This window comes from Enhydra lutris, unplaced genomic scaffold (genome assembly GCF_002288905.1).
Source record: "Enhydra lutris kenyoni isolate GAN:26980312 unplaced genomic scaffold, ASM228890v2 scaffoldscaffold41, whole genome shotgun sequence".
Lineage (NCBI taxonomy): Eukaryota > Metazoa > Chordata > Mammalia > Carnivora > Mustelidae > Enhydra > Enhydra lutris.
Window position 1 is genome coordinate 14,436,681 of NW_019154125.1, and position 16,605 is coordinate 14,453,285.

Consider the following 16,605-nt stretch of genomic DNA (forward strand, 5'->3'; position numbering starts at 1 on the left):
AACCTGAGTGTCACAAAAACCACCATTCCCAAGATTCTGTCTCAGCACCTTAAATATTGTAATTCCATAATGTTTTTATATTACAAATATCACATACATGTGACAAACAAATATTATAAAGATATTTGAAAATCATATTTAGTAATCACTCTGGGGAGTAATCTAGGAATAAAAACTGTTATTTAAAAATAAAAAAATGCAAAAACAATTCTTTTGTTCTCCAAATTTTGCCTTGTTTGCACTCCATTAAGTAAAGAGTGGGGCCATGAGGCTATAGAAGTAGGTGTGTGGTTGGTTAGCCTGTGCAATGCCTCGCATTCTCCCTTAGGCATTTTATAGCTTGTTCTAAGAGTAATAGGAAGGCACCATACACAAGGGTAATGCTGGAATAAGGTTAGTTTTGAATTTGCATTCTAACTGTGGAAAATAAAATTGAGGGAGCAAATATGAAGGTGCAGGAATTCATTAAGGGAGCTGACCAGTTCTCCTGCTTGGGGGCTGGTCAAGCTGGGTCCCCCGGTTTCCAGATGCGGTGTTATGGGGGGTTCCCAGTATTGTGACACAGAGGACTTCCAGAGAGACCCCAACCTTTACCAAACACTTGAAGATCACACAGTAATAGCTGTCAGCTCTTTGAGCCATAAACAGTGCCATACAAAATATTTTGTTTCCCTCTGTGCAGGAGGGCAACTCTCTCAGGAAAGTCTACATACAGTTCTCTCCTCTGGAACTTTGAGAATTGAGCATGCAGCACATCATGACCAAGGCCAATATGAATGTCAGGCAGTGAGTCCGTTGGGAGTGAAAAAAGCATCTCTCCAGCTAACTGTAAAACCCAAAGGTAATGTGTGCTGTGATTGGATTTACACAATTGAAGAGTGCCTCTTTATGTGTCTTTCACACCTCCCTGGGTGACTTTATTACTTACTTAGTTTTTTATTTTATAGGATCTAAGAAATTGCAAATTTTATAACTCTCTTCCAATAAGTCTTTTTTTTTCAACTTGAGGATTTTATTTCTATTAATGTTAATTATTAATATCATGTTTTCTTCCAAAAAATATCATTTTGTGTTTTCTTACATTTTTTTCAGAACTAGTTAATTAGCCTTACCTGCAGAGACTAGTTCACAGAAAGATAAATTTCTCACACCTGATCACTTGAATTTTGGTCTTATATTGATATATCTTTTATGCTGAGGGTTATTGGGAATATACTGCAGACACTTTTCTCCACACTCATCATGAAATACAGTACTTTGGTTTATCATAAATAGTAATATTCTGGTATGAGGTTGGGTTATTTGTCCATAATATATCATTAACTGACATGTAAAAAAAAGAAAAAAAAAAGAAAGAAAGAAAACTCAAGGTTTAAATTTTTAAAGAAAGTTCCAATGTAAGGATGAAAAATGGTTGTTATTAGGTACTCTTGAAATTTCTTCTTAGTTACTGGTTTATGTTATATATATATATATATATATATATATATATATATATATATAATGCCTAAACTGAATTTTTAGGATTGTTTTGCATTTAAAGATAATTTCCTAGATTTCTCCATAAATTTGCTGCAATTTATTTTGATGTAGTAGATCTAAATTCATCAGTAACACATATTTAGATAAGAGCATATAAAATATAGAGACAAAGATCAGCCAGATGTAGCAATATAAATGTAAAAAGAAATACTAGTAATTTTGAAATATTCAGTGATGCTGAGACATAGACATAAGATTACACTGAACTAATATCTATGTACAATCCAGTATTGATTCTTTTCTCACTATACTTTTAACATATCAAGTGCTTGTTATTATTTATTTACTTGATCAAGTTAAGGTTCTATGAAGAGGGAAAGTAGTCAAGTAGCAGCTGAAATGCATGGCAAGATTTGAAAAAAACTTGAAAGTTAAAGGGAACTGTCATGCTCTTGGAAAACCCATATCTTTGGGTCATTCTTTCTAAAAGGAAAGGCTGAAATCTGCTCTGCAGAATGTTTAAAATTGCTTTTGAATTAGTTTTCAACTAATTCAACTAATTTAAAAATCAGGAGGTTTTTTCATTAATATCTTTTTTTTAAGATTTATTTATTCATTTGAAAGTGGCAGAGAGAGTGGGAGAGAGAGAATGCTGGGGTGTGGTGCAGAGGGAGAGAGAGAAACTCAAGCAGACTCTACACTGGGCATGGAGCCTGACTTGGGGCTTGATTTCACAACCCTGAAATCATGACCTGAGCCCAAACCAAGAGTCAGATATTCAACTGACTGCACCACCCAGGCACCCCTACATTAATACTTTTTTAAAAAGGAGGGCATATTAAACCAACATATTGTAGCCAAATAAAATATAGCATGATGATGCTGAAGTTAATGGTCTTAGTTTTGTCCTCTTTTTGCTCCATTGTTACATCTTTACACCAGTGTCCCCCACTGACCCTCTAGATCTCAATTTAGAAGCATGCCTCTTCCCCAAGGAGGGTTCCTTTCCTCCACTCTGTAGGCTTTATAAGATGCTACTGTTGAAATTAGTATTAGAATGTGCCATTCAATCTGATAGTTGACAAATGTGGAGGAATTTGATAAATTTATCAAATATCCATAGTTAAAATATTATTAGCAATAAGCACAAATGTGGAAACAAATAAGTTATTTTAGCAAACATAGAGCCCTACATGTTGAACATGAACTATGTGAATGGAGTGGGGAAGAGGGCCATAGGGAAGAAATAGTTGGGATTGTTGGTTGAGTTAGAATATATCATACCTTGACTATAGGCCATGGAACTTTCCATTTGTTGGCCAGATATATTATGTAAGATAGTAATCAGCCCAAAATGAACAGGCAAATGTTGAGGTGAAGAAACTCTAAAAATAAACCATTAACTCTATTATATAGCTGAGTGATATACTAGGTGACCTGAACATCTATGACTGGGGGAATGGAGGAGTTAATGAATTCAAGTAAACATATAACAGGTGGAACCATTTTATCTCTGAAATTATTAACAATATTTTTTACTAGCACCCCTGACAATATTTTGCAGGCCAAATTTTGTGTGTACTGAAGTGTACAAGAACTTTTCATGGGGTTTTTGGGTTAAAACAATCTCATAATAATATCAAGATCTTGTTTGCCTTTTCTACTAGGTTGACATTTGCCTTGATGGTACCAAGATAATGGTGGATAAAGGTGCTGAACCTTAGCATGAATCAAAGCAGTGGCACCAAATTGTACTAGTAATTCATATATTATTCCCTTGTAGTGTGGGAAAAAAAAAGTAATTTTGTTTACAATGTTACTGATAAAATGGGGAAAATACTACTTTTATTAAATCTTGACTCTCTGGTAGATGTGTCATGAAAGAAATTGGCAAAAGAAGCTATCAGTTGTCAAATTTTGATGTAGTATCAAAGATTTTTCACAATTACCTGGAAAAACTTTTAAAATATCCCTACATTTTGCGAATACTTATCTTTGTGAGGCCATTTTTTATTCATATACTTCAACTAAAATGACCAATAGCAAGAGATTGAACTGAAAAGCAGTTATGCAATTATTGGGATTTGCAAAAGTGTAGAACAATATGCTACTCCACTCACTACTTTTATTTTTGGAAAATTAATTAATGCTCATAAAATTGTATTATTTATTTGAAAATTGTATGAGTTTATAGCTGTAATTTTTGAATAGGTAAAATTTAAAGTTCTCAGATTTAATTTCTAATATAGTGAACATAGATACATATAATCAACATAAATAAAAGTTCTTGGAGCTTCTCAATAATTTTTAAGTGTAGTGCTCCTGAAGTTAATGTGTTTGAGTAATATCATTTGTTGGATCTTCTTTGCCTGATTTCTAGATCTTTAATTTTCTTTTTAATCTCTTTAAACTCTTTGTTGCCACCTCATTTTACTTGCCTTTCTCATGTCTACCCTTTATGTCCTTTGCTGTGTTATGAACAATGTATATTCACTCCAGAGATGATTCTAACTTTTATTAGCTATGCAATAATTTTATTTTTTCCTCTAATATTTTGCTCAAGCATATGCAAATATATATACAAACATTGGATGAAGCTAGTAATTTTATAGAAACATATTTAATTAAAACAAACTTCAGAAGAGATAGAAATATAAACAGAAAATAGTAAGGGAGAAAAAAGTTACTGAAGAACACAGGAGTACAGATAGCTGGCTGTTACTCTCTAGCATAGCTGAATAGACTGATAATTATTCTGAATATTAAATTTGTGAAAGAGCTCTCTCCACTAAGAGCATGTGGCCATGTGGTATCCCAAGGAAAAGCATCACATCTATAAATAACAAAAATTCTGATGCTATTCATGTTGTTTCAGGAATTAGAAAATAATAAACACACTAAGAATATTTTTAGTAAAACAAATCTAAGCTTGATAAAAAAACCTAAGGAGGAGGAGTCAAGATGGCAGAGAAGTAGCAGGCTGAGACTACTTCAGGTAGCAGGAGATCAGCTAGATAGCTTATCTAAAGATTGCAAACACCTAGAAATCCAATGGGAGATTGAAGAGAAGAAGAACAGCAATTCTAGAAACAGAAAATCAACCACTTTCTGAAAGGTAGGACTGGTGGAGAAGTGAATCCAAAGCGACGGGCAGATAGACCGTGGGGGGAGAGGCCGGGTCCCGGCAAGTGGTGGAGCAACGGAGCACAAAATCAGGACTTTTAAAAGTCTGTTCCGCTGAGGGACATCGCTCCAGAGGCTTAACCGGAGTGAAGCCCACGCGGGGTCAGCGTGGCCTCAGGTCCCGCAGGGTCATAGAAGGATCGGGGGTGTCTGAGTGTCGCAGAGCTCACAGGTATTAGAACAGGAAAGCCAGCTACAGAGACTGAGCCGAGGAATGAGCTCTCAGCTTGGGGTTACCTTGAACCGGTTGCAGGCTTGGTCAGCTCGGAGCGCAGCCAGAGGCCAGGGTGACGGGAGTAATTGGGCGCTGTTCTCTGAGGGCACACTGAGGAGTGGGGCCCCGGGCTCTCAGCTCCTCCTGGCCGAAGACTGGGAGGCCGCCATCTTCATTCCTGTCCTCCGGAACTCTACAGAAAGTGCTCAGGGAACAAAAGCTCCCAAAAGCAAACCCAAGCTGATTACTCAGCCCAGGCCCTGGTAAGGGTGGTGCGATTCCGCCTGGGGCAAAGACACTTGAGAATCACTACAACAGGCCCCTCCCCCAGAAGATCAACAAGAAATCCAGGCAGGACTAAGTTCACCTACCAAGGAGTGCAGTTTCAAAACCAAGGAGAGCAGCAGAATTCTAGAGGAGAAAGCAAAGCACGGAGCTCACGGCTTTCTCCCCATGATTTTTTAGCCTTGCAGTTAATTTAATTTTTTTTCTTTTTCAATTTATTTTTATCTTCTTCTGCCAATTTTTTTTAACTTTTACCCTTTTCTTTTTTAACGTTTTTTAACTAGTTTATCTAATATATATATATTTTTTCTTTTTTATATTTTTTCTTTATTCGTTTTCTTTTTTTAATTTTTTTTTTTCTTTCTGAACCTCTTTTTATCCCCTTTCTCCCCCCTCACGATTTGGAATCTCTTCTGATTTGGTTAAAGCATATTTTCCTGGGGTTGTTGCCACCCTTTTAGTATTTTACTTGCTCCTTCATATACTCTTATCTGGACAAAATGACTAGGCGGAAAAATTCACCACAAAAAAAAGAACAAGAGGCAGTACCAAAGGCTAGGGACCTAATCAATACAGACGTTGGTAATATGTCAGATCCAGAGTTCAGAATGATGATTCTCAAGGTTCTAGCCGGGCTCGAAAAAGGCATGGAAGATATTAGAGAAACCCTCTCGGGAGATATAAAAGCCCTTTCTGGAGAAATAAAAGAACTAAAATCTAACAAAGCTGAAATAAAAAAAAAAAGCTATTAATGAGGTGCAATCAAGAATGGAGGCTCACTGCTAGGATAAATGAGGCAGAAGAAAGAATTAGCGATATAGAAGACCAAATGACAGAGAATAAAGAAGCTGAGCAAAAGAGGGACAAACAGCTACTGGACCATGAGGGGAGAATTCGAGAGATAAGTGACACCATAGGACGACACAACATTAGAATAATTGGGATTCCAGAAGAAGCAGAAAGAGAGAGGGGAGCAGAAGGTATATTGGAGAGAATTATTGGAGAGAATTTCCCCAATATGGCAAAGGGAACAAACATCAAAATCCAGGAGTTTTCAGAGAGCCCCCCTCAAAATCAATAAGAATAGGTCCACACCCCGTCACCTAATAGTAAAATTTACAAGTCTTAGTGGCAAAGAGAAAATCCTGAAAGCAGCCCGGGAAAAGAAGTCAGTAACATACAATGGTAAAAATATTAGATTGGCAGCAGACTTATCCACAGAGACCTGGCAGGCCAGAAAGAGCTGGCATGATATATTCAGAGCACTAAACGAGAAAAACATGCAGCCAAGAATACTATATCCAGCTAGGCTATCATTGAAAATAGAAGGAGAGATCAAAAGCTTCCAGGACAAACAAAAACTGAAAGAATTTGCAAACACCAAACCAGCTCTACAGGAAATATTGAACGGGGTCCTCTAAGCAAAGAGAGAGCCTAAAAGTAATAGATCAGAAAGGAACAGAGGCAATATACAATAACAGTCACCTTACAGGCAATACAATGGCACTAAATTCAAAACTCTCAATAGTTAGCCTGAATGTTAATGGGCTAAATGGCCCAATCAAAAGACACAGGGTATCAGAATGGATAAAAAAACAAAACCCATCTATATGTTGCCTACAAGAAACTCATTTTAAACCCGAAGACACCTCCAGATTTAAAGTGAGGGGGTGGAAAAGAATTTACCATGCTAATGGACATCAGAAGAAAGCAGGAGTGGCAATCCTTATATCAGATCAATTAGATTTTAAGCCAAAGACTATAATAAGAGATGAGGAAGGACACTATATCATACTCAAAGGATCTGTCCAACAAGAAGATCTAACAATTTTAAAGATCTATGCCCCTAACGTGGGAGCAGCCAACTATATAAACCGATTAATAACAGAATCAAAGAAACACATCAACAGCAATACAATAATAGTAGGGGAATTTAACACTCCCCTCACTGAAATGGACAGATCATCCAAGTAAAAGATCAACAAGGAAATCAAGGCCTTAACTGACACACTGGACCAGATGGACATCACAGATATATTCAGAACATTTCATCCCAAAGCAACAGAATACACATTCTTCTCTAGTGCACATGGAACATTTTCCAGAATAGATCACATCCTAAATCAAGTCTCAACCGGTATCAAAAGATTGGGATCATTCCCTGCATATTTTCACACCACAATGCTCTGAAGCTAGAACTCAATCACAACAGGAAATTTGGAGAGAACACAAATACATGGAGACTAAACAGCATCCTTCTAAAGAATGAATGGGTCAACCAGGAAATTAAAGAAGAATTGAAAAAATTCATGGAAACAAATGATAATGAAAACACAACGGTTCAAAATCTGTGGGACACAGCAAAGGCAGGCCTGAGAGGAAAATAAATAGCGGTACAAGCCTTTCTCAAGAAACAAGAAAGGTCTCAGGTACACAACCTAACCCTACACCTAAAGGAGCTGGAGAAAGAACAAGAAAGAAACCCTAAACCCAGCAGGAGAAGAGAAATCATAAAGATCAGAGCAGAAATCAATGAAATAGAAACCAAAAAAACAATAGAACAAATCAACGAAACTAGGAGCTGGTTCTTTGAAAGAATTAATAAGATCGATAAACCCCTGGCCAGACTTATCAAAAAGAAAAGAGAAAGGACCCAAATAAATAAAATCATGAATGAAAGAGGAGAGATCACAACGAACACCAAAGAAATACAGACAATTATAAGAACATACTATGAGTAACTCTACGCCAACAAGTTTGACAGTCTGGAAGAAATGGATGCATTCCTAGAGACATATAAACTACCACAACTGAACCAGGAAGAAATAGAAAGCCTGAATAGACCCATAACCAGTAAGGAGATTGAAACAGTCATCAAAAATCTCCAAAAAAAACAAAAGCCCAGGGCCAGACGGCTTCCCGGGGGAATTCTACTAAATATTTAAAGAAGAACTAATTCCTATTCTCCTGAAACTGTTCCCAAAAATAGAAATGGAAGGAAAACTTCCAAACTCATTGTAGGAGGCCACCATCACCTTGATCCCAAAACCAGACAAGGATCCCATCAAAAAAGAGAACTACAGACCAATATCCTTGATGAACACAGATGCAAAAATTCTCACCAAAATACTAGCCAATAGGATTCAACAGTACATTAAAAGGATTATTCCCCACGACCAAGTGGAATTTATTCCAGGGCTGCAAGGTTGGTTCAACATCCGCAAATCAATCAATGTGATACAACACATTAATAAAAGAAAGAACAAGAACCATATGATGCTCTCCATAGATGCTGAAAAAGCATTTGACAAAGTACAACATCCTCTCCTGATCAAAACTCTTCAAAGTGTAGGGATAGAGGGCACATACCTCAATATTATCAAAGCCATCTATGAAAAACCCACCACAAATATCATTCTCAATAGAGAAAAACTGAAAGCTTTTCCGCTAAGGTCAGGAACATGGCAGGGATGTCCATTATCACCACTGCTATTCAACATAGTACTAGAAGTCCTAGCCTCAGCAATCAGACAACAAAAGGAAATTAAAGGCATCCAAATCGGCAAAGAAGAAGTCAAACTATCACTCTTCACAGATGATATGATACTATATGTGAAAAACCCAAAGGACTCCACTCCATAACTGCTAGAACTTGTACAGGAATTCAGTAAAGTGTCAGGATATAAAATCAATGCACAGAAATCAGTTGCATTTCTCTACACCAACAACAAGACAGAAGAAAGAGAAATTAAGGAGTCAATCCCATTTCCAATTGCACCCAAAACTATAAGATACCTAGGAATAAACCTAACCAAAGAGGCTAAGAATCTATACACAGAAAACTATAAAGTACTCATGAAAGAAATTGAGGAAGACACAAAGAAATGGAAAAATGTTCCATGCTCCTGGATTGGAAGAATAAATATTGTGAAAATGTCTATGCTACCTAAAGCAATCTACACATTTAATGCAATTCCTATCAAAGTACCATCCATTTTTTTCAAAGAAATGGAACAAATAATCCTAAAATTTATATGGAACATGAAAAGACCTTGAATAGCTAAAGAAATATTGAAAAAGAAAGCCAAAGTTGGTGGCATCACAATTCCGGACTTCAAGCTCTATTACAAAGCTGTCATCATCAAGACAGTATGGTACTGGCACAAAAACAGACACATAGATCAATGGAACAGAACAGAGAGCCCAGAAATAGACCCTCAACTCTATGGTCAACTAATCTTCGACAAAGCAGGAAAGAATGTCCAATGGAAAAAAGACAGCCTCTTCAATAAATGGTGTTGGGAAAATTGGACAGCCACATGAAGAAAAATGAAATTGGACCATTTTCTTACACCACACATGAAAATAGACTCCAAATGGATGAAGGACCTCAATGTGAGAAAGGAATCCATCAAAATCCTTGAGGAGAACACAGGCAGCAACCTCTTCGACCTCAGCCACAGCAACATTTTCCTAGGAACATCGCCAAAGGCAAGGGAAGCAAGGGCAAAAATGAACTATTGGGATTTTATCAAGATCAAAAGCTTTTGCACAGCAAAGGAAACAGTTAACAAAACCAAAAGACAACTGACAGAATGGGAGAAGATATTTGCAAATGACATATCAGATAAAGGGCTAGTGTCCAAAATCTATAAAGAACTTAGCATACTCAACACCCAAAGAACAAATAATCCAATCAAGAAATGGGCAGAAGACATGAACAGACATTTCTGCAAAGAAGACATCCAGATACCCAACAGACACATGAAAAAGTGCTCCATATCACTTGGCATCAGGGAAATACAAATCAAAACCACAATGAGATACCACCTCACACCAGTCAGAATGGCTAAAATTAACAAGTCAGGAAATGACAGATGCTGGCGAGGATGCGGAGAAAGGGGAACCCTCCTACACTGTCTGTGGGAATGCAAGCTGGTGCAACCACTCTGGAATACAGCATGGAGGTTCCTCAAAGTGTTGAAAATAGAACTACCCTATGACCCAGCGATTGCACTACTGGGTATTTACCCTCAAGATACAAATGTAGTGATCCGAAGGGGCAGGTGCACCCGAATGTTTATAGCAGCAATGTCTACAATAGTCAAACTATGGAAAGAACCTAGTTGTCCATCAACAGATAAATAGATAAAGAAGATGTGGTATATATACACAATGGAATACTATGCAGCCATCAAAAGAAATGAAATCTTCCCATTTGCGAGGACGTGGATGGAATTAGAGGGTATCATGCTTAGCGAAATATGTCAATCGGAGAAAGACAACTATCATATGATCTCCCTGATATGAGGGAGAGGAGATTCAACATGGGGGGTTAAGGCGTTAGGAGAAGAGTAAATGAAACAAGATGGGATTGGGAGGGAGACAAACCATAAGTGACTCTTAATCTCACAAAACAAACTGACGGTTGATGGTGTGAGGGGTGTTGAGTGGGTGGGGTTATGGACATTGGGGAGGGTATGTGCTATGGTGAGTGCTGTGAAGTGTGTAAACCTGGCGATTCACAGACCTGTACCCCTGGGGATAAAAATATATTATATGTTTATTAAAAAAAAATCCTAGTTCTTTAAATATATAAAGGAAAAACATCTTGCACATCTATGCAAAATATCTAATAGTTTAAATAAATAAATGTAATTATAAATCAAAAACAAGTAGCACATGAAAAAATATTAGTCCATAATTAAGTGGTTTTTATTCAAGAAAGCCAAAGAGAGTGTAATAATAGGAAAGCTATTAATATAATTTATCATATTAATAAATTTCAGAAGAAAAATCAGGATTCTTTCTATAGATGCTAAAAAGACATTTGATAAAATTCAACATTTATTCTCATTAGAAACTCCCAGTTAACATAGGTTTGAACAAACATCTCTTCAACATGATAAAATAGATTTACATCCTGGACTTTTTGCATAGTCAGATATATAAGATAGTTTTCCTTTTATATATTTTAATGAAATTTTAGGATTTATTATAAATTACTCTTGCTTTATTGAAATCATTAACCAGAATCCTGCGTAATAGAGAAATACCATAAATATTTTCTCTAAAGAAAAGATTACTGCTGTCATTATTATCACTTAATATAGATTTGGAGAGACAAATCATTACAATTAGCCAAGAGACAAAAGAAAGAATTACCGGGAAAATTCTGAAAAGGAACCATAATTAAGGAGGACTCATCATACTAAATTATAAAATACATAATAAAGCTACATAAATTAAAACTACCCAGATAGTACATTATGACAAAATATATAATCTACAAATTGATTCCTTTTCATATGGGAATGTCATGTATGAAAAAGATGGCGTTTTCTTTGAGTGAAGAAAAGATAATTATCTAAAACCTTTGGAACTAACTGTGTAGACATATAAAAAATAGCACTATGTGCCTATGATGCAGATTTTGTTCTGGAGATGTCTTTCTAGTCAGGAAGTGTATGTGCCTGGTCCTTCTTGAGATCGTGTCATATCCTCTTCCACACACATCTCTACTTGATCTTCTCTGCTTTAGGTAGCCCTCCTTCCACCTTTTTTTGGTGGAGTCAGCTTTAGTGCTTCCCTAATGTTGCTGAAAATGAAGCTGGTAGATTTATAAGCAACAATAGCAGTATGTTTCTGATTTTTATCCTCCTTGTTGCTGTTGGACCACTTTTTTGATAAAAACTGGAAATGCCACACTTATGCTCCCAAACCACAAGGCTCCATCTCTTTTCAATATTTAAGTCTCACAATGTAGACGTAGTTCTTTTCCTGGCCTTCTCTCAGTGCAGGCTGGGGCAGATGACTCTAGTAGATTGGGGTGTGCATGTGAGTGCAGGGACTGGGAAAGGGCAAGGTTTAGTTTTTTTTTTTGTTTTGTTTTGTTTGTTTGTTTTCTTTTTTGGGGGGTATACTTTCTTCTTTTTAATCTTTCAATTCTTCCTGCTTAGTGATGGCCCTGAAGGAATGGAGAGGAAAGGACAGGTTCACTAATGGGAAGCCAATGGCAAGGTGACCCTCTCTTTTTGTTGCTATGAGGTCTTTTCTGGTCATCAGGGACCTCTGCATGGCTAGTTCTCTAGCATTATATGCATTTTATTCAGAAGTCATATTGAGGTTCCCCTACTGCTCATTTCCCTGCTATGGGAGAAGGAGTTCCAGCTTGTGGCCTTTTAGCCAGTTCTTTCTTCTCAAAGTTGGTTATTCCATACTCTCTGGTGATATGATTTCTTCACTCAATGGGTAGTTCACATCAGTGGTATTATTGGTTAGAGAGGAAAGGCAAATCACCTATATCGATTGAATTAACAATAGATTTCATATCAGGAGCAATGGAAGCCACAATATGTTGGAATCAAAACTTCAAACTGTCTTGGGGTATACGGGTGGCTCCGTCAGTTAAATGTCTGCCTTTGGCTCAGATCCTGATCCCAGGGTGCTGGGATCAAGTATCTCATTTGGCTCCCTGATCAGTGGGGAGTTTGGTTCTCCCTGCTCCTCCCCCTGCTCTTGCTCTCTCTCTATCAACTCAAATAAAATCTTAAAAAAACCTTCAAAGTGTCTCAAGAAAAATAACAGTAAATATGGTGTTGTATAACTATTGGTCTTTCAAGAACAAGGGCTTCATAAAGGTATTTTCAGTAAACAGAATGTTTGTCAACTATAATAGTACTTTAAGGAAATTTCTAAAGGAAATTCCTAAGGAAAAGAAAGATCTTGAAAGAATGACTGATATTCAAAATAAAATGCAAAGGTAAACAAAGAAACTGCTGAACATGTAGGAAATATTAAAATATTTTCTGTATCAAATATTAATAATAATAATTACTATGATGTGGCACTGAATAAAAATCACATAATTAAATGCTACCTAACATTGCAATACCAGTTAAGAGAGTTATTATTTGATTAAAGTAGTATAATATTCTGTATACCTGGCAAAATATCAGGGATAGGTAGCAAAAAATAAAAAAAAAAGTATGGTTAAAAAAAAAAAGTATGGTAATAAGTTTCAATCAAAAAGGTGAAAAAGATGGTGTTAGAAATTATTTAAATAAAAGATAAGTAAAGAATAAAAAATCTGGCAGTTATTTCATGGGCAAATTCTCTAAATGTCTAAGGTCAATTCAGTCTTATACAAACTATGACAGAGACTAGAACAGGGAATAGTTCCCAACTTTATCTAATAAAGAATATTATAAAAAAAAAATTCAAAATAATCCCTATAGAAAGTATTGACCTACTGAATTCAATGACATTAATAGATTAATGGATTAATATTATTTTAATAGAGGTAGACAAAACATTTGATTAATTTTTTCATCTATTCATTATTAAAATTTTCATCTATTCATCTATTTAAGATCTTAGCAATGATCTTAAAAAACTTTCTGTAAATAATTTGGATAACATTTTTGAAAATGGTGTTTTTCAAGATAAAATGTTAGAAATATTTCCTTTGGGAGAAGAAAGAAGACTGCATTTACTCAACACTTATAATGGAAGGTCCTAGCCTGTGTAAAAAGAAAAGAAATGGAAACAAAAGTTATGAATTTAGAAAGAATGCATATAATTTTATTATTTATACATAATAGAATTTCCTCACATAATTCAGAAACATTTAAAATATACTATCAGAAATAATGAATTTGGCAAGATTATTAGTTAACATTAATAAGTAAAAATATTTTTCTTTCTACATGTCAGCAACAAATAGAATACCTAATTTTATTTTTAAAATAATTCTTCTTAAAATAGCAAGAAAGTATAAATTATTTAAAAATAAATCTAACAATATATTTTGTTGATTGTACATATGATAATGTACTGAATATCTGCAGAACTTCTTCATCTTGCTTAAGTGAAAATGTATAACTTTGATTTGTAACTAATAATTTTTTAAGAAGGTAGATATATGGTAAGTGTTCTTACCAGAATAAAATGAAATCTAAAACAAACAAATAAATCTAACCAAAGATATTCAAGAACTTGTAGGAACAAAATGCTGTTGGAAGAAATTGAGAGACGAATCCTTCTGTAAAGATGTTAGTCCTTCCAATATTGATTTGTAGGTCAGCGCAATTCTGGTGGAAATCCTGGAAGGGTTTTTGGTAGAAAATGAAATGTTGATTAAAACTGTATATAAACAAGCGAAGATTTAAGAATGACTAGGATAATCTAATAGGAAGATGTTATCAATCTATCATAATTAACATATTGTTTTATTGACATAGGGATTGACAAATTGATCTATGGATCTATGGAAAGACAATATTAATTACAGTCGTGGCACTGTTCATCTACAGAACGTAGATGTCCTCAATAAATAGTGATAGGCAACTGGTCACAGGGAAACCATAAAATGAATCTTCACTTTACCTATACTCGAAAATAAATTCCAGGTTAAGAAATAACTTTAATATTAAGAAACAAATATTTAAATATTTATGAATAAAAATGAGATTTTTATGATAGTAGTACAGAAGGATTTTTAAACCAAAATATAAAAATTATTGTATAAGAAAAAGATTGATAAAGTCATCTACATTACAGTTTGTATCTTCCATTCACTTAAAAAAAAAGAATCAAAAGATATTTGCACCATACATAACTGACAAGTTTTTTTTTATTATTTGTAATATATGAAGAAATTTCTAGTTCAATAGCTAAAAAGGACAGGTAAATTAGCAAATGGGGAGAGATAATGAGTACAGTTTGGAAAAAGTTGTATTTAATATGCTTGTTAGGACCAAGATGGTTGGTTTATGAGCACAAAGCTAAGTTATATAGTCAATGGCTATGAATGAAGTCATTTAGAACCAAGGGGGTGTGTTGAGTGAGAAGAAAGGAGAGCCAAGGGTGGAAATTCCTTATAATTCAGAAGAAAGAAAAGCTGTAAATTGTACTATAACAAGTGCCCAGTATGACACAGAAACTCAGAGGAGAAAGAATCCCAAGAGCTAAGAATTATATCCAGAAGGAAAGAGTGATTTAATGGATCAAAGCTACAAACAGGTACCTTCAATGAAGACTGATTTTTTTTAAGATTCTAAATTTAAGGACCCAAAGAACAATTCTCATGAAATCAAAGGAAATAAGCTTCAGTGCAAAGGGGCAGGGAGGGAGATATGCAGAAACTATTTTTTCCAAGACATTTCTTTGTGAAGGCAAACAGTAAGAAGGTGACACTGAAGATGGGGTAGGGATATGGGCAAATAAGGGGAAGAGCCTATTATTCTGAGGTGTTTTCTGAAGGGAAGAAGGCAGAAAGATGGGAGTGAGTAAAGGTGGTTCAAGGTTTCTCAGATGGCAAGATGGGATGGGATTTGTAAAATTCAATGAAGCAATTTGCCTTAAAGAGAAGGTAAGAGGCATTTCTTCACTTCAGATGAGAAAAGGGCAGTTAAGAATGGTTGTATAGGGAAGTACCTCTATGAAAGAGGAGTGTAGGAAGTCAATGGATTAATAGTCTGAGGGTTTGTTTTGGGCTTGCTTTTTGTTTTGGTTTTTTGGTTTTTTGGTTTTTTCCTCTGGTGTAGAAAATGCTGACATTTTGTGGGAGAAGAGTGTGCTGAGAGATGTTTTTTTTTTTTTCATTGTTGTTAAATAGGATCTGAAGCAACAAAGAAAATTTGTCTCTGATAAACCAGGACACAGGATCACTCCAGATATTTTTGAAGGAGAAGCATGAAGAACACAGTGCCAGTGTGTTGAACAGAGAGACAATGGGGTAAAGGAGTTGAGAGTTTAGGAAGGAAAGAGGTAGAGATGATGAAACTTTGGATCCTAACTGAAAAGGGGAGAATGACACTAGACAGGGGGCCATCAACAGGAGGAAAGAGGAAAGTTTCTAGGAATCTAGATAGCGTCAAAATGAGGAGATGATGGAGCAGGAGAGAGAGGATTTTTTCTGTAGGATGTAGTATTAGATATTTTCAAAAGACTAAAAGTGATGGCATGTAAGTGGTGGTAATGAGTAGTTATTAAGACAGGAGGTGAACAAGGTTAGAGATAGAGAACATCAGATAATGAAGGCCATGACACGAAGTGTTAGTTAAAGATCCTTCAGGTGAATGACGAAGGTCACTGCCTAGTCACTAGTCCTCATGAGATGTCCACTATGCATTGTCAGGAATCTATAAGCCTTAGTTTTAGCAAACCCAAATACAATGGAAGATTTGAATATAACAAAATACAGTTCTCACTTCAAGAGCAGAACATTTTCAACTTTGTAATAAATTTTTGATGTTATTGTATGTTTTTATTTCAGTCATACAAAAAGCCATCAAAAAAGATATGATGGAAAGCCCTTATGCCCACTACTCAAATGAGGAAATAAACATTACAAATATACTTAAAGATTGTTTGTTCTTCTTCTTTTCCATCTGTTCTCAACTCCAACCTATTTGCCACTAACATGGGTTTGGTGTGTA

General features: G+C 35.5%; 1 protein-coding gene across 1 annotated transcript in view; it reads left to right on the forward strand.

Annotated features, from left to right (window-relative positions):
* Positions 1-16,605, forward strand: part of LOC111155452 (peroxidasin like) — a 446,194-nt gene that overhangs the window by 329,406 nt on the left and 100,183 nt on the right. The window contains exon 12 of the mRNA XM_022515616.1: positions 683-841. Coding sequence (XP_022371324.1) covers positions 683-841 — 159 coding nt within the window. The remainder of the gene's footprint in view (positions 1-682; positions 842-16,605) is intronic.